A 25,689-nucleotide genomic window follows, 5' to 3' on the forward strand; every position below is an offset into this window, starting at 1 on the left:
TCCTTCACCAATGAGCTAAACCTTGACACACAATCACAGACTTTTTTGCATACTTAGACAACCCTTAAGTTTTATTGGCAGGGCATTGCACAGCTGCAGGAATGTTAGCAACGAGTGCCAGATGCTGATGGATATTACTTAGAAACCTGATACTAAGTACCATTTGCTATGTCTCTGTTTTTGTTGATCATTTTTTGAATACCATGTATATTTCTACTTAATTGAATTCATATAGTATTAATTGCATAAGAAGACGTAAATATTTTTAAAGATGTTAAATGAAATTAGCAGCTTTATGCCTTTTATGTAATCTGGCTAATTTCCTTTTGTATTTTTCTTATTTTTAAATTTTCCTACTTAATTTGTATTTTATGGAACAGTTATTCTTTTCATGTAATTTTGCATATTTTTAGGGTTAGAATCCTGTCTCCAGCTACATTTCTCACCACATAGTATCCTATTAATTGGAAAGTAACATAATTTTTATATGAACAGAATATCTGCCTATTTATGACACTTGAAATATTTAACTGAATCGTGTATTTTTTAATTTGTTCATAATAATTAACAATATTACACCCGCAATTGGCATTGAAAAGATTATTCTCATATTGTAGAATTTTCTGGATGAGGAACTTCTATGATGAGGAAAAATTTCATGTTATTACAAAAATATTTTGAAACATTTTTTTCCCTCTTATTGTAACCACACATTTAAGTCCTAAAGTTCCCAGTACCTCTTATTGAAATCTGTGAAACAATGGCAGAGAAATGAAAGTAAGCATCTTAATTGTAAATTTTGCAAGCATTTGCGTTACTGTTTGCTTTGTATTATGTCACACTGCTTTACTAAATTTCATTGACCTTTTTTTAAAAAACATTTTATTCATTGTCATCATATGAGGCATTGATCCTAAAATACCATGAATGTGATTTTTGCTGTCTTCAATAATTCTTATGTCTTAATTTCCTGATTTAATCTTCTGAGTAGCATGACTGCTTTTATCCTGTCATGAATTTTACTGTCACATCTATATATCAACTTAAGATATTATATTTCCTTTTAGTCTGAAATAGTTTAAATACACTGGTTATCATAAATTAAGGAAAGAATCACAAAAATAGCGATAACTCCCTCAAAAATAAGCCAAACCGTGTCAAATTTGAATATGTTGCCAAGTAAGAATAGCTGAGTAAAACTGCAATATGCAAATTAGTGGCACGTTATCTGCGAGGAGAATAAAAGTCCATGTTTGAGAGCAAGCCCACATATTTTACTGTGTTAGTGACATCAGAAATGTGAGATAGCCAATTCGTAACAATGACCTCCAGGCATCATTTGCCTGCAGAACTAGGATGGAAAGCCATTGGAAGACTTGAGGCAGGGTAAAGTCATTGCCTGCAGAACTACGATGGAAAGCCATTGGAAGACTTGAGGCAGAATAAAGTCAAAAAGAAGTGGCCAGATGGCTAAATGTGAGTCCGTCTGTGGTTCATAGATTTTGGAGGCGATCTCAAACCACAGATTTGGCACCTAGGAGGTTAAGCCAAGGACGGCCAACTGCTACAAGTACCGATGACCGATATTTGATATTATGTGCACACAGGAATAGAACCACTACTCCGACTCTTCTTAGATCCTCCCATGCTGCAGCCACCGGAAGGTTGGTGTCAACGTCAACTTTGCGTAGAAGGCTTCATGAAGGTGGTCTGTATGCGAGACGACCAGCCATGTGCGTGCCACTCACGTCACGTCATAGGAGGGGTCGTTTGCAGTAGGCACGACAACATGTCCACTGGATGCCTGATCAGTGGAGGGCTGTTCTCTTTAAGGATGAGTCCAGGTTTAGTCTAGAAAACGATAGTATGCGTTATATGATATGGAGAGAACCTGGAACCCGTTATCATCTGTCAAACATCCTTTAAAGAGATGCATATGGAAGACGCAGTGTCTGTGTTTGGGGTGGCATCTCACAGCATATTTTAACGAAAATATCCATTTTGACCACTTTCGAATGCAATTTAACGATGTTTATGCGTGATATCTGTACGTAAGGACAGAATAAAAGACTCTCTCCTCCAAAAAAATTATAAAACTACCTTAAAATGAATTCTGAAGAGAATTTTTCATGGCGTCTGTACGTACGTACGTATCTCGCATAACTCAAAAATGAGTAGCCTCAGAATGTTGAAATTTTGTATATAGGACTACTGTAGCATGTAATGTGCACCTCGTATTTTAGTTGCAAACGACCACGCCAAACGTATATAAATATATTTATATATATATCCACTCTGTTACCCGGCTCAGTGATCTCAGTTTCTTTACTCTTATATGTTTGTAATCATAAATTAAGTAAATCTGTATGCAATATTTTTAGAATTATCAAAAATTTAAAGTTGTTTAAGTGCCGCTAAGCCTAATAATTTTTTTGATGGCGGCCATTGCTTGTTTACATTTGAAACAGCAGAGTAGTGGATTTGTTGCCAATCTAAAGAAATGTAGCTTCGCAACAACAAAGATAACGCCTTCATTTATTATTGCCAATTAAATCATGCTTAATCCTTTCTGGAATTTTTTCAAGGAAATAAGAGTTTAAGATTTACTTCGTAATTTTTAATACAGATATTTTGAGTTTTGGTGTATTTTTGCCTTGTCGCGAAGTGAGAACTGAATTAATTGAATGAGAAATACTAAATCGTCTGTGAAAAACTGTTTCTTTTTTGTTTTGTTTGTTTAATTTTTTTATACATCGTTCTAGCTTTATTATAGTATTTGAATAGAACATGTGGCAACGATTATATAATTCTTTAAATGATATAAATTTTGTGCATTCTAAGTTATAATATAAATGAAATATAATACTGTTAAGTGAACCTAGTGCCAGAGTGTTGCTATGGTAAACAAATAGAGTGAATTTTAAAGAATGCATTTATTCTATTGTGGTTTATGCGCTGTCGGCAAAGTAGATTTAATTCAATCCAATAAGTTTAAACAAAATGAAAAAAAAAAAAAAAAAAAAAAAAAGCGTATAATTTAATATTGCGTACAAGGAAGTCATGTGGTGTACACGTCAGATTTTTTAAAATGAATAAATGGTTAATCAAGAAAACCACAGGTTTAAATGATGATCAATCAAGCATGAGCAAAGCTGAACATCATCGTGAAGAAACTGTGCCTGAAGCCCCTAAAGCAGATATACAGCGACAAAATAACAAGCGTAAAGCTACTTGGACTCGCAACTATTGGGACGAATATTTATGCTTTGGGTTCATTGCCGGCGGCAATCAAAATAATTTGCCGTTATGTGTTATTTTATTTGCAACGAGCAACTTTCAAATGAAAGTATGAAACCGTAAAAGTTGAAATTGCTTTGAGTACTCTGATAAGCCAATTAACTTTTTTACTGATAAGAAAATTGAATTGATTGCTGCTTAAAAAATAAATGAAAAATGAAAAATACACTCTTACCTCACTAGTCAAATAAAAACCCGCTTTGAAATTTTATGTGGAATAAAGGAAACATTTTTATTTTCAGTGATACCATTATCAAATAATACAGTTAAACGAAGAATTTCTGATTGCGCGAAACATTTAGAACTAGTTGCTCAAGTAAAAAAGAGCAAGTTTTTTTCCTTGCAAATAGATAAAAGCACAGATATTGAAGATAATGGAAATTTAATGTATTTTATCAGATATATTGATGAATACACCATAAATTTTTTTTTTTTTTTTTTTTTTTTGTAAAAGGCTACCGACAAGAGGGACCTCAGATGAAATTTTTAAGGTTACCAATGATTTTGTCACTAGTCACGGTACTGATTGGATGAAGTGTGTTGGGCTAAGTAGCGATGGAGCATGTGCAATGGCAGACTGTCATAAAGGTTTGTTTAAACAAATTCAAGAATTAGCAATTAATTGTGTATGGGTGCACTGTAGTATCCATAAACAAGCGTTGGCGATAAAACTAATGCCTTTAAATTTAAACATGACTTTGGAAGAATGTGTCATGTTTGTAAACTACATAAAGTCTCGTCCATTAAATAGCAGACTTTTTATTGAATTATGCAAGAAAATAGGGAGTGATCATAAACACACCTCCTTTTGTATTGTAATTCACGATGGCTTTCAAAAGGAAACATGTTAAAACATCTGTTTGAGCTAGCCTTGGTATTTCTGAATGAAAACTTACCATCTAAAAAAGATGCTGTTTTTCCATTTAAGTATAGATTCCACGATTTCGAGTGGTTAATAAAAGTAGCTTATTTGTACGATATATTTGCTACATTCAATGAATTGAATTGAATTTTGCAAGGCTTTGGTTTAAATATTTTCAAAGTATCGGAAAAATTCGCTGCAATAATTAAAAAGATGTGTGGAAACCATGACTTTCAAAAGGAAATTTTAAATCTTTTGAAACATTATATAAATTTATTGAAACCAATTCAAACTACGATGAAGGAGATTTACATTTTGAAACACTATCAGCTTCAACTCAAGAACATCTTTTGGAGCTAATAAATAGTTTTAAAGACTACTTTCCGGATATTCCTTCAAATAATATGTGGACTAAAGATCCTTTTTCTGTCAATATTGAAAAGAAAGAAATGTTTAATCTTAGTGAGTGAACAAGAAGTTGATAATTTAATTGAAATTTCATGCAACACTGATCTTAAAAAAGTGTTTGAAACTGTACCACTAATTAATTTTTAATTGCACTGTTAAAAAGACTATCCAAGCGCAAGTGAAAAAGCGATAAAATTTTTAATGCCTTTTGTCACCACTTATATGTGTGAAACTGCGTTCTCAGCCTTTTTGTGCTTAAAAAATAAGTATCGAAACTGATGTCGAACCTAATTTGAGAATAAAATTAACATAAGTCGGGGTTCGTAGCGGTCCTTACAAGTGCTTATAAGTCCTTATATTTGAAAATAAAATATAAAGGCCCTTATAGGTGCTTACTTTTTCTTTAAAACCCTTATTTTTTGTTTTTAGTGCTTATTTCTTGCTTTTAGTGCTTTTTTTTTAATCCTTTGTTTTTAATGAACCCGCATTTTTTCCCTGTACCAAAGCCGAAACTAAATAAAAAAACTTTTCTTCCTTATATGCAATGTCAGATGGTGAATCATACTCCCGAAAATTGCTTTTCCCCCCTTCCTCTGCATTAACGTAACCTATGGTGCATGCGAGAGTACAGACAGGTGCACGTCATTCTATTGGCCAAAGAATTGCGAAAACGTAGAAAATTCCGGTACATCCGGTATTCTTTTCCTCCCAACCAAATACTACACACGTTTGAATTTCTATCAAGATTTTAATAATTTGCATTCTCGTTCTGCGTAGTCAGTTCATATTCATGTTTATTATGATCATTATACTTATATTATGAGCATATGTATGAATATTTATAATAATATAGTTGCAGTAACTGCTGAAGTATAGATAAACTTCCAAAAATGGGTGTGCTTTTACACAGATTAGCTTTCTAAGGAATAATATTCGGAATGGCTTAAATAAAAGGAAAGTAATTGAATAGTCAAAATAATTTCATTTTCTTTGCCAATACATTATACAGTATGGAGGTTGGAAGTTTCTTCGCAAAATCTCTAATATTGAAGCAGCGGACTTTTTTTTGTCACTGTCCAATCTGGATTGAATAGGACTAAAAGTTTTTGCGGTCGACCCAACCCAAGCGAAGATTGAGTCTATTCTGGAAATTTAATACAGTCTGTTGAAAATTAGAATCAGAAACATCCCAGATTAGTAAGTCTCTTTCTTTTCCTTTATTTAGTTCTTTTTTCTCCGAATACCATACCGGCAGGTGTTGATTCCGATTGCGTAATATCACATATGGAAGAATTACGCGGCACGTATTGTGCAATAATGTTTGCGGTATTTTGCATTGATAATTAATTTGGATGTTCAGTCTGAGATTTGTTTACGAACACTTGAAAGAGTTTTACTGTGCTTTCTAAGCAGAATATTTCTCAGTTCCGTTGGTTTTTATATGATGCACGTATCGAAATGTCAAAATCATTTCTTTAGCCTAAATTTAAATCTAAAGAACGGCTACAATCTCCCCCACTCCTCTTTTTCCAGTTACTATCCGGAATATTCGGGAATTTCCGAGTATGCGGGTTAGTTAAGCTTTTACTGTTAAAGGATGACTGCATGAAGCAATTTCCCGTCTTCTGATTTCAGAAATGTCCCTCTTTTTTACTTAAATTACTTTGTTTGGGATATATGTTAAGGGAAAACTGTTATGCAATGAAAATTTAGAAAATGTTCAGAATTTTGATTTAAGTTAAATTATTTAAATATTAATACGAGTGGGAAAATAAATTGTATTTATTATTAGGTGCCAAACGAATACAATTAATATGGCTTATTATTATTTATTTTCTATATTTTCAACTGAAATATCATCATTAAATTTTGTAATATAGTTTAGTTCTGCATAGTTTTTTTTTTTTCTCTCATTGTAAACTAATTCTGTAAATTGAACTGTCATTTAAAATTTAAAAAAAAAGTTAATTGTTTTCCATTGTTGAGGTAATGCTCATTCTCTTAATAAATATTGCATTGCTCATATTTTAAATTACAAGTCTAATTTTTCTTTTAAGGTTATGCAGTTGTGTATAATGTAATTAGACAGGTACTTATTTTTTCCTTAAAATGTGCTTGAAAAGTGCTTATATGTGCTTATTTTTTTAACTAAAATGTGGCTATGAACCCTGATAAGTCCTAATTTGAAATTACTGTGTGATGAAAAACAACATCAATGTTCGCACTAAGGTCAAAATATATAAAACAAACTTTGCTTTATTTAAGTTTTAAATGAAGATAATAGATTGTCTTTAATTACTTATGTTTTTGTTATATCATTATTTTGCAATTTTTGTGTATGAAATAAATAAACAAATAACTTGAATTTTGATTTTTATTAAAAAATAAAATTTGTTTTGTAAATAAATGTTTTTTTATAAGATGAATCGTGAAAAAATTTTTAATCTCATACCGGACCGCGGTAACAAAAGGTTTGGGGAAACGCTGATCTATATCAGCAGTTCTCAACCTTTTGACTAATGCATACTATCTGAACAACCTTTAGTACCCAACCAGTACAAAGTACTACTACTACCACCACCACCACTCTTGAACAAAGCTCAGATCGCATAAATTTATGAGTGTAAGAGAAAAAACTCAATCAGGATGTTGGTGTTTTAATTTTTGAATTTAATAGTTAAAACTACTTTCCTTCTTTGCATAGTATATTTTTCTCCTTCATACAGAGATTTTAATAGTACAGCTATTAAAATCTCTGTGCATCTGTTTGTTTGTAGCATTGTCTCCTATGGAACAGTAAAGAGTTGAGTTTCGAGAGAGGTACCCCCAGATTACAAAAATTCATGGGAAGCCATTTTGACCATACTCATCTTCATACGACTTTAATTAGTTGAGATATTAATTAAAATCTCTGAAAATGCTAATTTGCACCTTTATTTTTCTGAGTGGCAACAGTCTCGCATGCTGGAGATAAAAATATGCTTTATTTCGAAAAGTGTTGCCACTGCTTGCTTTCAAATCGTAGAGTTCCTTAATAAAAAAGTTTAGTTTTACAAAATTTGAAATAAAAATAGCATTGCCAAATATTAAATATATTATTCCAGATTCCAAAAGTTTTTGGGAAGTGATGCTAAAGCAAGGTTTAAAGTTTAAAGAAATTAAACATTTAGCAGTAGTAGCAATGAAAGCTCCCTGAGATATGTTGTGCAGACATTGAAGACAATAAAAGATTTTGAACTTATCCAATTTATTAACAATATAATAAAGAATAAAAACACAAAAAATAAATGTCAGTATTAGGAAAAATATAATATAATTATCATTCATCAAATATTTTTACCTGGTCTCCAAAACACTGGCATTCTATATAAATAAAAATGTCCTAAACAGTGACTATGCGGCCTAAAATAAAGCTGGCTACACATTTAATCAGTCCATAATCAATGGTCAAGAAAAACACCCGAAAATTTAAATGAAGTTCTTGAAAACACTTAAAAATCGGCCTAACTTCGTTTGCACAAGGAATCGCCGTTCACGTATTTTTAATTCCGCCTTCATTGAAGAACATGGATGCCACCCACGGCAGTCACTCGAATGGTAGCCTCTGGAACCAAAGAACTTTATTCTGGAACCATCATCTCGCAAACCGGAATCAAGGCATTCTTATTCACCGGACTGCATGCATCCTTTTGAAGGGGCTGGAAACTGCTCACTCACTTGCCGGGAAACCAGGAACTAGAAGGGTTGAGCCAGAGCGACGCGAGATACTTATAGCAGAAGTAGGAATGACGTCATCTCACGGCAATCAATCAGCTATCGGCACGAATCGGCTTTTCAGATGACGTAAATCATGTTTCGTTTTTGCATCTCAATTAGGTTGAAACAGTCCGTTCTCAATGCAAACAGTAGCAGCAAGAAAAAGAAGTAGAAGTAACTACTATACTACATTAAAATAAGGACTAAACTAAATAAACATTTCAAGGAGAGATGATGCAGTAAAAGGTTTAAAAATAAGCTATATTTTCCAACAAATGCCCCCCACATCATCATCTCCGACCTGAAATAAAAACCGAATGCCAGTATCTTTACAAAATTCAAAACAAGAATAAATGAATATCACAATTTCATTCAGAAATTTTGAAGAAAATTTTTCTTTTGGGAAAATCTTATCCCATTATTCAAAAATTTTACCGTAGCAAGAAAGTCCAACATGTTACAGAACAATACAAAGTCATATATATGATCACACGCTCAATACTTTTACCCAGGGCCCTGGTCACTCATACAACATTCTACACTATACAATTTTACATTTACCTAATATCCATCATAATATGACTTATAACATATTAGTTTCAAATAAACAAAAGTCTTAATTTAAATACACACAAAAACAAATTTCATAGGAAAATTGTTCCACAAAATCTTATCAGGTTATGCTTAGTCAGCGGTTTTGTCATGGGATCAGCCAGATTATCTTTACTTGGGACATATTTTAAATCAAAAATTTCCCTGTTCAATAGATCACGAATGAAAAATAGTTCCACATCTATATGTTTTGTCCTTGAGTTTTCAATGGGTGATTTTGTAAAACATATAGCAGCCATGTTATCAGCAAAAAATATTGGCCTCGAAACATAGTTACTTGCAATCTTAAACTGAATGCATTCATCCAAAATGTTTTTAAACCAAACTAATTCTTTTGCTGATTCAGTCATGGAGATAAATTCAGCCTCCATAGTAGATAAACTCACTCCCCTTTCTTTAAATGTACGCCAAGATACAGGGGATTCTCCCAACAAAACTATTTGTCCACCAATAGACACCATATCATCCCTGCTTGAAGCAAAATCCGAATCTGAATATATATTGAGCTTCAGTTCCTTGCATACCAGTTTGAGTTTGTGCTGTCTGGTATTGGAAACGTACCCTAAAAGTTTAAGTAATCCTTCCCAGTGAAACTTACCAAGATTGCTTTGGAACTGAGAAAATATATTAACAGCATAAGCTATATCCGGACGAGTACGATTGCAAAGAAACGAGAGACATCCCAAAACATTTCTATAAGGATAATTCATCATTTCAGTCGTTTCTTCTTGTGTACTGGGACTTTGAGACTTTGAATATTTCACACCTTTAACTATTGGAAGGGAAGTAATTTGTATTTTAAAAGACTTAAATCGATCAACTATGTCTTCTATATATAATTGCTGATGAATTAAAACACTATTTTTCTCATATTCAAACTCCACACCCAGAAGCTTTCTTGTTTTACCTAAAATTTTCAAATCAACATGTGACCTTAGGACTTTTAATATCCTTTTGGCCTGAACTTCACTTTTCCCAAACACAACTATATCATCAACATAAACCAACAGAATGACAAAATCTTTAAAACGATAGACACAATTACACCACTCAAACTTGATAAACCCTAGGTTACATAGTGTTCTATCCAACTCGTAGTACCATAATCAGCCACTCTGATGCAAACCATACAAGGCTCTATCTAAGCGACACACAAAAGTTTCTTTATCTCGCTCCACAAAACCCTGAGGTTGGGACATGTAAATTTCCTCTGATAAAGGAGCGTAGAGATAGGCACTTTTCACGTCACATTGTATATTTGCCCATCCAAGGTGTGCAACTAAAAGGGAGAAAAAGAGCCTTATTACTGAAAAGTTGACTACAGGAGAGTAGGTTTCATCATAGGTATCGTATTTAATTTGCCGATAACCCTGAGCCACTAAACGAGCTTTAAAACGAACAATGTTTCCAAATTCGTCACGTTTAATGTTGAAAATCCACCTGCAACCTAGTGGAGTCTTGTCTTTAGGAAGTGGAACAAGATGCCATACCTTATGCTTTCGCATGTTGGCCATTTCCTCTTCCATTGCCTCTATCCATTTAAGCTTTTCTGCAGATTTCATTGCCTGGTTATAAGTGTTTGGAATTGAAACATCTAGTCAGCTATCTCGGGTATACGACGTTGAAGGAGTACCAGTTGGGTCGATTTCACCACTATAAGTATTGCTTCCCTTGAAATCAAACAAGGTAGGATCATACTGAATGTTATGTTCAGTGCAATACCTTTCTACATCATTTGGTGATCGTAGTCTTTGATTAGACCCCCTCTCAAAATAATACACATCCGTACGAGTGCCGTCTGGCCTTGGAACAGGTTTACGAAGCCAAGTTACTTGTCTCAATGTAGATTGAGTATCAGTGCCAATTGTAGAAGAAGGTACATTGGTATCGGTTCTTTCCTCTATTTCAGGAAAATAGCCAACTGGAGTGTCAGTAGATTGGAACTCTACCCTTTCTTCAGATTCCAAATCAGGTAGGGTGCCCAGTGCAGCTCCACTGCCACTTTTCTGCATTCCAATCGACTCTTTAAAAGTAGCATTTAGGGTTTCTACTACCTTTTGCTCATTTTCCAACCAAATCTTGTACCCTTTTGTTCGTACGCTGTACCCAATCAATCGGCCCTTCGTTGCCTTTGGATCAAGTTTAGAATTTCTTTTAGCCTTTGGAATTCCTACATAGGCAATTGTTCCAAATGCCTTAAGATGACGTACTGATAGTTTCCGCTTAGTGTATAATTCAAATGGGGTTCTATCTTGGCCCTTATGACAAATTCTATTAAATGAATATGCAAAATACATTACTGCATCTGACCAAAATTCGGAACTCATTCCACTATCGTGTAAGATTGCACGTATATTATTTAGAGCTGTCTGCTTAAATCTCTCACAAACTCCATTCTGTTCTGGAGTGTAGACATCTGTAAATTCGTGCTTTACACCATTTTTATTACAATATGACCTGAATTGATCATTATCATATTCTCGCCCATTGTCAGTCCTAAAGTACTTCAATCTAAGGTTCAAAGATCTTTCCGCATGTGCTATATGCCTTTCAAATACTTCAAACACCTGACTTTTCTCCACGATGGGGTATACTACCACATAACGAGAATATTCGTCAATAAAGGAAACGAAATAACGTTCACCATTCCTACCTGGAATGTTAATAGGTCCCCATACATCAGAGAAAACCCTTTCAAGCGGTCTCTTTACTTGAATACCTTCTAAGGGTCTATAGGAGATTCGTCTTTGCTTATTGATTTGGCAATGTTCACAAAACAAATTAGGTGAGTGCTTTAACACAGGAAGACCTCGAACTGAATGTCTCTTACTAGTCCTGACAATAGTATCATAATTTATATGACCAAACCGACCATGCCATAATTCACTATTATTATGCTGAACTGTGGATGCCTCAAATTCCACAGATTTGCCCCCCTTTTTGATTATTTTCGGGAACACATGATAGTTACTTCCTATCAACTTAGCTTTGTACAAAGTTGAATTCTCATCATCAGTAACTTTAATTTGCCCATTTTTACCATAAAATCTTGCTCCATTGATATCCACCCTAGGTCCAGATATTAAATTTCGTCTCAGTTCAGGTGAATATAACACATCTTTAAGCAAAATAACTGTATCCCCAAATTTCATTTTAACAGTACCCTTCCCATGAATTGGAAAAGTTACCCCATCAATAGCTACTAGCATATTCTCATTTTTCGCAGGAGAAAAAGTATCAAACAATTCACGATTTTTACAAAAATGATGAGATGCAGCCGTATCAAAAATCCAACTATCATCATTTTCTTCCAAATTGTTAACATTGGCTTGAGCTATAAAATGGGACTGTGCATGGGAATTATTTTTACTCTTACTCAACTTGGGTTTATTCTTACACTTAGAAGATGTTTTATTACTACTAGATACAGCTGTGGAAACAGAAGAAGCAGGTGAGGGTGATCTGGAAAAGTTACCTCTCATTCTACTGTATTTTTGAGCATGACCTGGACGGCCACATTTATAACACTTGAGCCCTTTAATCTGCTTAAATTTGGGTTCACAGTGAGTACTTTGAACTTCTATAGTCTTATTGGAGTTTTCCCTATCTATCTCTCTTAAATTAAGATGCGTTTCCTCTGCTAGAATTTCAAGTTCAACATTTTTAAAAATGAACTTTTCATCTGGCCACCTCAAAATATTCTGAACTACTTGATCAAATTTATCTGGAAGGAACCTAAGAAACTGGAAACATATATATATGTCTCTTACAGCCTGATTAATATCAGCTAACTGTTCAGTTACGTGTTTTAATCTAGAAGAAAAGAAACTAATACTTTCATTTGGCTTAATTTTACAATTTAAGAACTCTGAAAACAGGGACATATGTCTTGACCGATAATCTGGCTGGAAATATTTGGCAAGCGTATTCCATGCCACTACCGGGTCATCAATTTCACATATCAAATTTCTATATTCAGGGCTTACATTCATATAAATTAACGATAATGCCAATCGACTTCTATTTTGATAGTCGGCAATAATTTCTTTTTCAATACCCTTAACATCATCTAAATCAGGACATTTTTCGATACCTTTGACCAAAAGCCATGCATTTTTTTCATTCAAGACAAACTTCATATCTTTGGACCATGTAAAATAATTACATGCATCAAATTTAGCAATAATATGCATGACACTAACAGTAGCCATATTTGAATTTTAACAAAAACCACCCCCCAATCTCTTAAGTCCTAAATTAACTTTAAACTTCAAAAGTCTGCACTAAAAATAACTCAGGAGCTGGTGGCCCATAACCAAAATGATGCTAAAGCAAGGTTTAAAGTTTAAAGAAATTAAACATTTAGCAGTAGTAGCAATGAAAGCTCCCTGAGATATGTTGTGCAGACATTGAAGACAATAAAAGATTTTGAACTTATCCAATTTATTAACAATGTAATAAAGAATAAAAACTCAAAAAATAAATGTCAACAATATTAGAGTGTTAGGAAAAATATAATATAATTATCATTCATCAAATATTTTTTCCTGGTCTCCAAAACACTGGCATTCTATATAAATAAAAATGTCCTAAACAGTGACTATGCGGCCTAAAATAAAGCTGGCTACACATTTAATCAGTCCATAATCAATGGTCAAGAAAAACACCCGAAAATTTAAATGAAGTTCTTGAAAACACTTAAAAACCGGCCTAATTCCGTTTGCACAAGGAATCGCCGTTCACGTATTTTTAATTCCGCCTTCATTGAAGAACATGGATGCCACCCACGGCAGTCACTCGAATGGTAGCCTCTGGAACCAAAGAACTTTATTCTGGAACCATCATCTCGCAAACCGGAATCAAGGCATTCTTATTCACCGGACTGCATGCATCCTTTTGAAGGGGCTGGAAACTGCTCACTCACTTGCCGGGAAACCAGGAACTAGAAGGGTTGAGCCAGAGCGACGCGAGATACTTATAGCAGAAGTAGGAATAACGTCATCTCACGGCAATCAATCAGCTATCGGCACGAATCGGCTTTTCAGATGACGTAAATCATGTTTCGTTTTTGCATCTCAATTAGGTTGAAACAGTCCGTTCTCAATGCAAACAGTAGCAGCAAGAAAAAGAAGTAGAAGTAACTACTATATTACATTAAAATAAGGACTAAACTAAATAAACATTTCAAGGAGGAGAGATGATGCAGTAAAAGGTTTAAAAATAAGCTATATTTTCCAATTTGGGAAGGCATTCCAACCATTCTCACATTCGTATGGCTTTAATCAGGTGAGATATTGATTAGAAAATCTGAAAATGCTAATTTCTGTGCTCGTTCTTCTGAGTAGCAACAATCTTGTGTGCCTTTGATAAAAATCTGCTTTATTTCGAGAAGTGTTGTCACTGGTCACTCTGAAATCGCCAAGTTTGTTAATAAAAATTTATAAGTGTTGCAAAATATGAAATAAAAATTGCCAAACATTAAATATGTCCTTATTATATAATGTCATATTCTGACATTAAAAAAGACATGCGGTTCATGTGACGTTATTGTATGTCGAAATTTTTCGTTAATATCAGCATTTTAAACAAATAGCTGCTTCAGTCATACTGAAATGTTTTTATGCACTTTCTTTTCAGGTGTACATAGAGCTCATAAATTTTGCTTTGGTCACAGATAGCAACTTTGTATTAATAGAAGCAACATTAAATTAACCGTTTGAGTCCAGCGCGCGCTTCACTTGTCGTATGCCAAAAATACGGTGCAGCGCGATAGCTCTTCTCTTGTTTTCTATCAAGAATGTGAAGACGCTGCTGTTGGTTAGTATACTTGAAAAAAAAATTATTGAAAATTGAAAAAAAATTATTGAAATATTCAATTGGTTTCGCATCAGGAGGAGGGGCATGTTTTGGTCCAGGTACTTCAGAAAAAGTATTCGATTCGTTCGAAAAAATTGTATCCATGGGTAAAAACTCATCAATAATATCGTCATCGGAGGTGCTTGCAGTTACTTCATCATCATCACTGCTATCACTAATAACTCGGAATCTCTTAGAACGAATGATGTCACTTCCCACTATCACTTTCAAGGTCATTACTATACTCTTCATTATCACTTCTCATAACATAGTCACTTTCAAATGAATCAGAACTTGACATGGGTTATTTCGTAATTATCAGTATAACACTTGGTAAAAAAATGAAAACAATTTCCAATTCCTATAAAACAACTGCTACTGATATCGCTATAACTGCTCTCAATAATTGCGTAAAGTATACCAGCCAACAGCAGCGTCTTCGCATTCTCGATACAAAACAAGAGAAGCACTATTGCGCGGCGCTGTATTTTTGGCATACAACAAGTAAAGCGCTTTGCCGGACTCAAACGATTAATAGTTCATTTTATTTTCAGTTTATAAAACTTATAAATGTTGCTTTGGCCATAGCTTGCTCATCTGGCGGGCTTGCCAGCTAGTCTAAAATAATTACTGTTGAATGCCCTTTTGTTTCACTGTCAGTTTGTTGATTTTTGAAATATTAGTTCTTGTCCTCAAATAGAAATAAATCAGTAAAACAAATCTTCAGAATCCAATGATGGAAGCAGCAACTGAAATTCTTTTTATTCTACGTGAAATTGCTTTTTGTTGAGATTTCATTTATGCTATGTTATTGTGAAAAATATGTGTCATAAAAACTGATCCTTTTGTATTTTTTAGTTCTGTATCATGTAGGCATTGAAGGTGGCTTTGAAATCGGTTCTCCTGAAGCATCAGTGAAATGCCTTATTACTACAGTACCTCAAAACTTAAGAAAACTTGACCCAGAACTGCATTGTAAGTGATTTCATGTTATTTCTTCTTTTCAGGCAATGATTCTGAAATTTCTTTGGTAAATTGGAAAAGAAATTTTTTATGCAGTTTGTAATATGATATTATTAAAAGGAGTAATTAAGGTATAAAATCTCTTAATTCAATTTTAAATCAATATTAGCTTTATAAGAAGAGATAATTGTATGTATATATATATTTAATTGCCTGCCAGTGGCTGAATGGCTGACTGCTGAATGTGTATAATTCAACCAGGAATAAAATTTTTGCATGGATTTTTTTAAGGTTTTACCTATGTGCTACATAAATGCAAGCTTTAATAAGTCTTCCTCAAAGGTATACCTGCCTTAAATCTCATAGCCTTGGCATGCTTTGCTATAATCTAATAAATCCAGTCTTTTATTGTGTTTTCCGAATACAAGTTTGGCACAGATAAGCTATATATTGTGTTTTCATGGAAATTTCTCACTATTGCAAATATCATTTGCGAAAAAAGTTTGTTTAATAATAAAAATGTTTTAATAATATTTTTTCAAATGATTTTTGGCATTTGAAAGAAAGAAACTTGCTTTAGAAAACTGTGTTATGAAATTTATAAAAAAATATCGTTATCATTAAGTACAAGGTGTCTGAAATGGAACTATCATGCTACCAGATTAGAACCATCATTTACTTCCAGTTCTGTTCCAAAAAGTCAGCTATGCATATCACCAAAATCATGTGCGCAGCTTTAGGTACTAATGTTGTATCATATGACACTGTGAAGGTATGGTACTGAAAGTTCAAAAATATGACATTCAAGAAGCAGAGTACTCTGGCAAGCCTACTGATGTTGATGAGGCCCACCTATGAGAACTTGAGGAGGAAGATCAGTATGGAACCACTCAAGAGCTTGCTAAGGAGTTAGACATTAATGCCGTGTCCATTAGTCATGCTGTGCATCGCATAAATTTGACATAAAAGTTCAATCGCTGAGTGCTGCATGAGCTGATAAGGACAGACCTGTTCAGGCCTGTGCTAATCTGCTCAAATATCAACGGAAGGACAAAATTCTGGACTGCATCATCCATCATCACTTGTGATGAAAAGGGGATTTACTTCAACAACCCAGGCTGAAAAGAAGAAATCTGTGAATTATCTGAGAAATATTTTTTTCGGAAGCTATAAGCAAACAAATTTAAGTGCAGTTACATCCATCAACTGTCTAAAGTCAATTTGCATCCAGTTTTAGGTTTTATGCCAAATTAACCTTCTTTAAACATGAGAATCCTAATGTCTGATATTTTTTTCCGTCTTCAATTAAATAATAGAATTCTGGACATCTGTTGTATTTAAATACAGCAAGCATCTTTAAAACCAGGTCTGCTATGTTTTATGATTAATATTTGTTTTTGGCCCTCTTTTTTTTTTTTTTTTTTTTTTTTTTTTAATTACCTTTAAAACAAGATCACATTGTATTTCCATGTGTATAAGCTGCATCCTTAATTTTCACTTCTAATATTTTTGGAGACAAATTTCTCGAAGATGAGCCGCGAATAGCTCGTCTACACCTGCAGTATTTTTTCCTGGGGGGGGGGAAGATGTAAAAGCAAGTAAAATAGTGCATACAACACACTTAGACAAATTTTTATTATTAATGAAAAGAAACATGTTTCTTAGTTTTCCAGTATTTAGACCTCTTATTTTCTGTCCCTGTCGGTTCCACTAGAATAGTTACCTGCAAATTTGTATCACTCTCCACGGGTGTTCCACATTTTTTAAAATCATTTAATCATTGTTTCAGTTTCTTTCATCACAAGTGATTTCCTTTCTCAGGCTGCCAGAATCAATTCTCACACCTATTGCACACTAGGACATTTTATTCTTCGTTTTGACATGGTTTTCTGTACTCAAACAATTATTAAATCTCTGGAAGGATTTTTTAATGGAGCAATTTACAGTAGCACCGAGAGGCTGGAGCATGGAAATTAGGCTTCCAGGAGCCACAGCTGCATCAGTTTTTAACTCATTTAATTTCCCCTTCACTTCACTTCCAATTGAAGTTGTCTGACATTGGAAGTTGCCCCAAACTAACAAGCTCTTAGGTTTCAACAAATCATGATGTTGTCTGTTCCAAACTGTTTTTAGCTAGTCCAGTATGAGATTCTCTTGCATCCCCCTTTCCCTGTGTACAAAAATACTGGCAGTATGTCTTTGGCTACAGTCTTTTTTAACACAATGTATGGTGGCTGTTTTCTTCCATTTTCTCACCAACTGCAGTCTTAATTCTATTGCATGTGAGCTTGTTGTTGTAACTGTACTAGACATAGGCATGTCCCTGTAAGTGAATGCTTGACTGCATTACCAATTTCAGACAACATATAGCCATTAGCTTGTTGCTTGCCAATAATTATGTTTAGATCTCTGATATTTTTTAGATTTTGTTGTTAAATTGTGCCAGAAGACATTGTGCAGTGATATTGTTCTGTGATGTAGTAATGAGTCATTCCAACACATACAATGCACGTAACATCTGCACTTGTTCAAAAATCATGGCTTATCTCCATCCGATCAGCTTGGAAGTATATCATAGAAGGCATTACAGCATAACTAGAACTTCTTTTCTTATTCACATACGATGAAACCTTTTCTTCCAGCTGTGGATACATTTCACAAAATGCCTTCCTCTTGTTTCTTGAAGTTCATTCTTATGCTTTTCCCACTATCACACGTTGGATTCATCCACATCAAAATGATATGCTACTGCTCAGTTCACATTTTTCCCAGAGAATTTGATAACTTGTAGTTTAAAATGTGCATTGTAGTTAAATCGTTTGCTTGACATTTTCTTTCTTTCAAATGACTTGCAATGTCAATTAAACTTGTACTCTATGTAACATTCACCCAACAACAATGGATTTTACATTCAGTCATTAAAGATGTGCTGCTATGTTGCCATATGTTTGTATGTGCCTATTTCTAATCATTTGCAAGTATAAGCCACATTCCTGATTTATGTCTGCTTTCTTGTGAAAAAAGTGTGGCTTATACATGCAAGATACAGTAATGCCAGTTACCTTGAAATGGGATAAGTCAGCATTCAAGATGTCACTTGAAACAGCTGGTTTAAAAGATTTTATCAAAAATGATTAACTTCTGCTTAAGTAACTGTTTTTATTTTTAATAAAATGAATCCAATTGAATAGAAATTTCTAAAGTATGAAATTTTAAGTAAATAAAATTTTAATTCATTTGTATTTTAGTTGGGCTATATCTCATTGTATAAATTAGAAGATAATTTAATTTTTGAGTATGTAAAGTTTTAATGGAGTGGTAAATAAATATTTTTTTCCTCTGACTTTTGAGCAGCATTTCTTACTATGACTATTTGGTATAGTCTTTTTTTTTTTATTATTGTTATGTTTAGAAATTCTATTTTAAATAAATTATTCTTTCGATTTGATGTGAACTGTAAAAATAATTAATTCCATTAATGCATAAAGTATTTACTGTATTTATTACATTTATGGCACTAATTTAACCTTTTCTTACAGTGGATCAGAAGATACTTCAGCATCACTTAGCAGCAATACGTCATGCTCGTTGGTTTGAGGAAAATGCTCATCATTCAAGTATTAAAGTTTTGATCAGACTTTTCAAGGATCTCAGAAATCGATTTGAAGGTTTTCAACCTTTAAATCCTTGGATTCTAGATTTGTTGGTACTAAATATTTATTAAAGTATTCTCTTTCAATGTTTTGGAGGTAATACTGTGTAAATGATATATTGAAAAGAAGCGTATCAGTTTGAAAATATAGGCACAGAATATTTTTGTCACTTGAAGAAGAGGGACACATGCTGGTCACTGTAAAAGTGCAAATTTTTTTCTTATAAAAGCAACATCTGTCTAAGTTTAAATTTCATTTATGAAGGGAAAAAAAAAGAACCTTCTTAAAGTATAAAAAACATAAATTATCTAAAATGATAGTTTCATATGGAATTGAAAGTTTTTGAGCATTGGATTTAAGCTGCAGATGAAGTATTGAAATTTTATTGTTTTTATTCCATAGCATGATAACAAGGTAAAACTTTTAGAACGCCTTGATTAGGTTCTGTTTAGGTGTGGGTTTGTATGTAAGATATAAAATATGAAAGCATGCTACTGAGTTTTGCAATAGCTCTTTTACTCTTTGTTTCAATTTGGACATTTCTCTCTTCTGCCCTAAAAATAGAAACTAGTAGTATCAATCTAAAATGCATCATTTCAAAATTGGTTCACATCGTATTATCTTGTGTAACACTGTAATGTAGATATCTTTTCTCCAATGGGATTAAAGATTTCAGTTGAAACTGAAACTTTTTGATTCTATATTATCACAGTTCTTCAGAATGTGTAGTCCTTTTTCCCCAGCTTTGCTAACATGCAGTGCTCGCTTCTGTATATCTTCTATTGTCATAAAATGAGCTACCAAAAATAGGGAGTACGTATCGCACATGTATTGATATGAATCGGATTTTGAGGCTTAAACATTAGCTCTATCCAATGATAAAACTGTGTAAATCTACGGCTACTTTTGTATGCAGATGTCATCATCTACTGAAGTCAAGCCTTTCCAAGTGACATCTATGCAATAAACTGTCTCCAGTCTACTACAGTCATCTAAATTATGTCAGTCAACCATTTGTACAAGTGGCTGCAGTTTTTTTTATTTTATTATTATTTATTGATTTATTTATTATTATTTTTTAAACTTCACTTTTCTAGTCAGAGGAATCAGAATTTACCAGTTACAGGTCTAATGTTTAAGAAACATGACCACAAATTTTATACTTGCATTGATATACAGTATGCCCAAGTAGCATGTTCTTATAATACACTTGTCAAAAGTGAAATTGCAACACCATGCAGGAATGTGCATAATAGTGTGAAAATAACAGGATTGATAGAGGTAAGACACATATGCAGATGATTAAATAAATAAACAAAGATATGAAAAGTTAAACTGTTTATTCAGTATCTGATGTGACCACCATAGGCAACTATACAGGCTTCTAAATGGTGAGCCTTACCAGGGATAAATAGAAGGGCTAGGTCATTTCTTTGTTCGACTCCTGCCTCAAATTACTGGGAAACCACTTTTTAGCTAAAGGGTCTTCATTGGGAACAATATCTAAAAATAGTGCTGATGAACCAATATTTAATTCAGAATGAATTAAATTATTGTCCTTAGAAGGTTTGACTAAACTTTCCCATTCATGGATGAATACAGTTTACGAGTTCAAAAACATATTTTGTGCAGTTCATGGTACAACTTACTCTAAAGGGAAGCATATAATTGGCTCTTTAATTAATAAATTGGAGAAACATTATCCTGAAGTTAACAGAGAAGCAATTCATTTATTTTCCAGAGTGCGAACTTTTATTAGAATACGTCTCTTAAATAGAAATGCATATGTTTTTCCCAAAGAAAAGCAACCCAAAAGGCAAAAAAGTGGATTGCTTTAAATGTGGCAGCCAATAAATAATATTTCATCAACTTGTAGTTGCATAATATGTTTTGATTTGAAATATTTCTAAGATGACATTTTAGAAGTTAATAGCGTAAAGCATATTTCAAATGGGAACTAATTTTGTTAAGTATTGTATCCTGCATTATTATTGATTCGATTTTGTGTTAGCTTAGCATTCTAGATAAAATATAATAGTATAACATTAAAGCAATTGTCATAAGAACACTTGTCTCCTTAACCCCCACTTTTGAAAAATTAAATAATTTTTTTAGGTACTGTGAGTAAAGTTGTTTTGTCTAAATTAAGATAACAATCTTACATGTATTTATTTAAATGTAATATTGATGTAAGCCTAAGTTACAAAATTATCTAAAAAAATATGTTATTATATTGAATCGGGTGAAAAATATGCTAATGTAAAATTTACAATTAGGCTGAAACTCGAACTTTGATTAGCAAAAATTTTGCCATATATAACCATACATGTATAAAACTAATAATTTAAGGTTGTATTTTGATTTGACTGCCAAGGTTGTATTTATTTGACTGCCAATTTAAGGTTGTATTTTGATTAATTTTAAATAGCTGTTATTATAGTTATCTTAGAAGCAGTAGTAGAGTTCTCTTAGTTAACATGCAGATAAAGAAATGATTAGAAATAAACATGCATTTAAAAGAAAAAAAAAATCCCTGCAAATTAAAAAAAAAGGAACTTTATGCTTGTAGCACATTTTATCTGTTATTTTAAAATTGAGTAAGTACTATTAAATTTTTTAATGTTCAGTGCAAAATGCACACTGCAGTAACACTGTCTCTTCTAAATTATAGCTATCTTTCACACACAGCTCATTTTTAACGCTGGTTTTTCAAATTTAAAATGCTAATTTCTATGTTGTCAATTGCATCTCTGCGCTCAGTGTCATCATGGCTACGTAATCACTCCCCACTGTCTGTTTCAGGGGGAAAAGCTCTATGAGCTAGCCCTTCTCTTTTAAAGTCCTGGAGCCTTACTATCTATGAGGCTATTAATGGTTTTCTGAGATATTTCTTGCCAAGATGAGTTAATTGCAGCTCTCAGTTCCTCAACGTTATGTGCCTGTGGTGCCCTGTGTACCACATGTCTGATAGCAGCGCACACAAGTTGGAGTGGTGAGGCAGCTGGCCAGGGAAGGATATTAGTTCCATTGAGAATGTGATGTGTGACATGAGGCCAGGCATTTTTCTGCTGGAATAACATGCCATGGGTGGCCTTCTCAAGTGGCCGAACCACAAGCATAACAATTTGTGTTAAGTACCAACCCTATGCTAAACTACCAGTAATGTGTACACCAGTTGGCCACTCTGTGAACATGATGCCACTCCAAACCATGAAGCCGTGTGTAGGGCATGTGTAATGATCATATGTCCACAACCATCATTTCTTCATAAACAAAATCAAGTTTCACCCGGAAACAATACCCAGTGCCATTTGTTTCTCTATTGACTTGAATGTCGACACCAAGACAGGTGGGTAGCCCTGTGTTAAGTGTTTAAAGAAACTCCAGGGGCTGGCCGCCATGCACACATCCCTGCTTCATGCAACCTGTTAGGAAACAGATGCCCCTTCTAATAATGGTAGGTAGGTTTGAATATGACTTGCTGTGTGGTGAACGGGTCTCCACAAAACATTCACCAAATTTGCCTATCAGTGCGATCTGGAAGATCCACTGCCTCTTTGCTATGTTCTCAGATGGTCTTGTGGCCATTTTTCTACAAATCGCTGAATTGTACTCAAGTCCTGTCCAGTACAACTGGCAATTGAACTCATTGACAAACTAAGCTCGTGCTTTTCTAGAAATCTTTCTCTCTCCTCAGATGAAAATTTCTGGTATTCAGCTACATGATGTCTCTGAGGCATTTTCTATCTACCCTTCTTCAATAGTTCGTTTACAACAGTCATAACATATACAGGGTAAGCCAGCTACTGGATGTTATAGCCAGAAACTAGGTATCATGACCAGATGCGCATGCGTATTGAATCTCTTGCATAGGTCTCTGACATCTACTGATCCTGTTAGTTTCACATTTCTACACGCATGCCTTCATGGTGTTGCAGTTTCACTTTTGACGAGTGTATATGCCACTGCACTCTCCATAGCAGGAATTCGCACTTATTTAGCAGGTTCATTGCTGTAAATTGTTCGAGAAATCTTTAATAAAGTTTGTACTGTACTTAAAAGTTTAGATTTTTTTTATGGTATTTGGTCAGTTTCCAATTAAATTAAACTTCCATAATTTTGTTTATCTGAAATTCTGCCCGTTTTCAATGGTGACAATTCTGATCTTGATTGACATTTTTAGTGATATGAAATTTAAACCACATGGCATGTAATGAATCCATCACAGACTGTCATTATAAACAGCAAAGAACAATAAGTCATCCCAGAATGAAAGTTTCAGGCTACTTGTTCATCTAGCTTTTCATATGAAATGTTATCATCAAGAATATTTATTAATTTGTCTTTATTAAAAAAGATCTTCTTTAACTTCAGCCTTAACCTTACTGTCATATTTAGCATATCTTTACAAAACATAATCTTCAAAAAGGTAGAATCATGAACTGCATAAAGATGAGGCTTCCACTTGTTGTTATAAGTAAATCTGAAAATTCAAAAATATGGACAAAAGAATGAACAGGCGCTTAAAAAACTGCAAGATACTCCTGAAAATTTTACTGATATTTATCTTGTAAATGGCTGAATCATATATACATTCAAAATATGTTATGATAATTATAAGTATATAGACATGCATCTTGAACTATATCCAGACAGTTAAGGTAAGATATATATATTTGGAGAAAAGAACAGGGTGATTTTGGAATTGTAATAAAAAAAAAAAAAAACCATTTATTCATTGTATTTGGAGGAACTTACAGATGTTACACGTTTACATAAAGAGTTTTAACTGACCCAGAAGTGTTGCCTGTTTGGCAATTTCTTACCAATTCTACATTTAATTTGCACTTTCTTATCTGCTGTCTGGATTATCATTTGAATTTGTTCCTTTTTATTGCATCAAAAACTACTTTTTCCTCCCTTTTTTGAAAAAATTTCCTCCTTTTTTAAAGTTTGAATCCCAGCGAACGGTCTGACTGCATGAGGTTTTTCCCATGCATGAAAATCAGGAAGGCATCCCTCGGGCAGATAGCCCTCGAGTACTTTGCCATAGTTTAATAAACCAAGCCCTTTTTATAATAGCTCCACAGATGCTGAGTGTTTAAGACAGTTAAATAACACTTTTTTTCCCATTGATTTTTCTTTAAAAGCTCTAACCTGTGTGTTAATATGCTTCTATATTGCATAAAAAGTTCTGATTAATAACTAAATGTAGTGCAGATGCAATAAGTACTTAAAAAATTATGATTTTCTATCTTTTAATATGGACATTTCATTATTTTGAATGTACCCTCAGATTACATTCAAAAGATATCTAATATATCATTTTGTAATGCAAGGGAGCAGGCATCATAAAGCAGAGCGAGGAAAATAAAACTAAAAAGTGGTCAGTGAGCCAAAAAACAATTGAAACGTTTCTTTATACTAGCTGAGTTAGTGCAACAGTAGCTTCAAGAAAAGGGAGGAATGTAGCTTGGCCAGTTGAGTCTTTTATCCAAAACCCAGTAGAGGGAGTATATAACTTTTTTAATGTGATAAATTACTCTTGTAAACCCACCACTAATCTCAGTGCAGTTTTAAAACTGGTTTAAAAATTCAGTTTTTATTTTCTACCAGAACTTACTATTTTTCAAACTCAGTGGAGTTGTTTATGCTCGTTTGATATAAAAGATACCACATATTTTATATTGAGATATTTTCCCCATTACTTTCTGATTCTTTGTTTTTGGATATGTGCTTTTTATAATAAAGTAATTGGTACTTTTCCGTTTATCCGGCGCAATTTCCCATTTCGCCGGCGCAAGCGATAAAGTCGCCGAAAATGGTAGAACTGATGCCAAAGTGAATATCTTCACTGATAACCTTTCACGCCACTTTTTCAAAACAAATCGCTGAAATTTCTTATCAGATTGATCTTTTTTTTTTTTTTTTTTTTCGATATTGGCATACAGTTACATAGAATTTTTTAAATTTAAATATTGAAATAATTCTTGCATTTAAACTCGTATTCCATACTGAGATTTAACTTGAAGTAGATAATTCCTGAGAGAATCAGATTTTTGTAGCGTATTTTACGTGAGATGAGATCGTTTGGGATCACGTGATATTAACCGGCAAATCAAGAGGTTATACGATGAAAGCATAGTAAATCTTTAATTTAACGTCTTTAAATTCTTAAATTAACGTCTTTTACAAATATGTCAAAAATGGATGAAAAATCAATGAAAATTTGGAATTTGCCCAGGACAGAGGAAGAAACCGTCAGATTCTTTCAAGTGAAAG

At 33.5% G+C, this 25,689-nt stretch overlaps 1 protein-coding gene across 3 annotated transcripts in view; it reads left to right on the top strand.

Annotated features, from left to right (window-relative positions):
* The window catches only part of LOC118184554 (interleukin enhancer-binding factor 2 homolog), a 58,799-nt gene that overhangs the window by 20,594 nt on the left and 12,516 nt on the right, over window positions 1-25,689 (top strand). For all 3 annotated transcript variants that reach the window (XM_085825844.1, XM_085825834.1, XM_085825839.1), the window contains 2 exons: window positions 15,650-15,766; window positions 19,294-19,460. In XM_085825844.1, coding sequence (XP_085681970.1) covers window positions 15,650-15,766; window positions 19,294-19,460 — 284 coding nt within the window. The remainder of the gene's footprint in view (window positions 1-15,649; window positions 15,767-19,293; window positions 19,461-25,689) is intronic.

Source organism: Stegodyphus dumicola, chromosome 1 (assembly GCF_044657685.1).
Source record: "Stegodyphus dumicola isolate Sdum_Otavi_A_Nest chromosome 1, ASM4465768v1".
NCBI lineage: Eukaryota > Metazoa > Arthropoda > Arachnida > Araneae > Eresidae > Stegodyphus > Stegodyphus dumicola.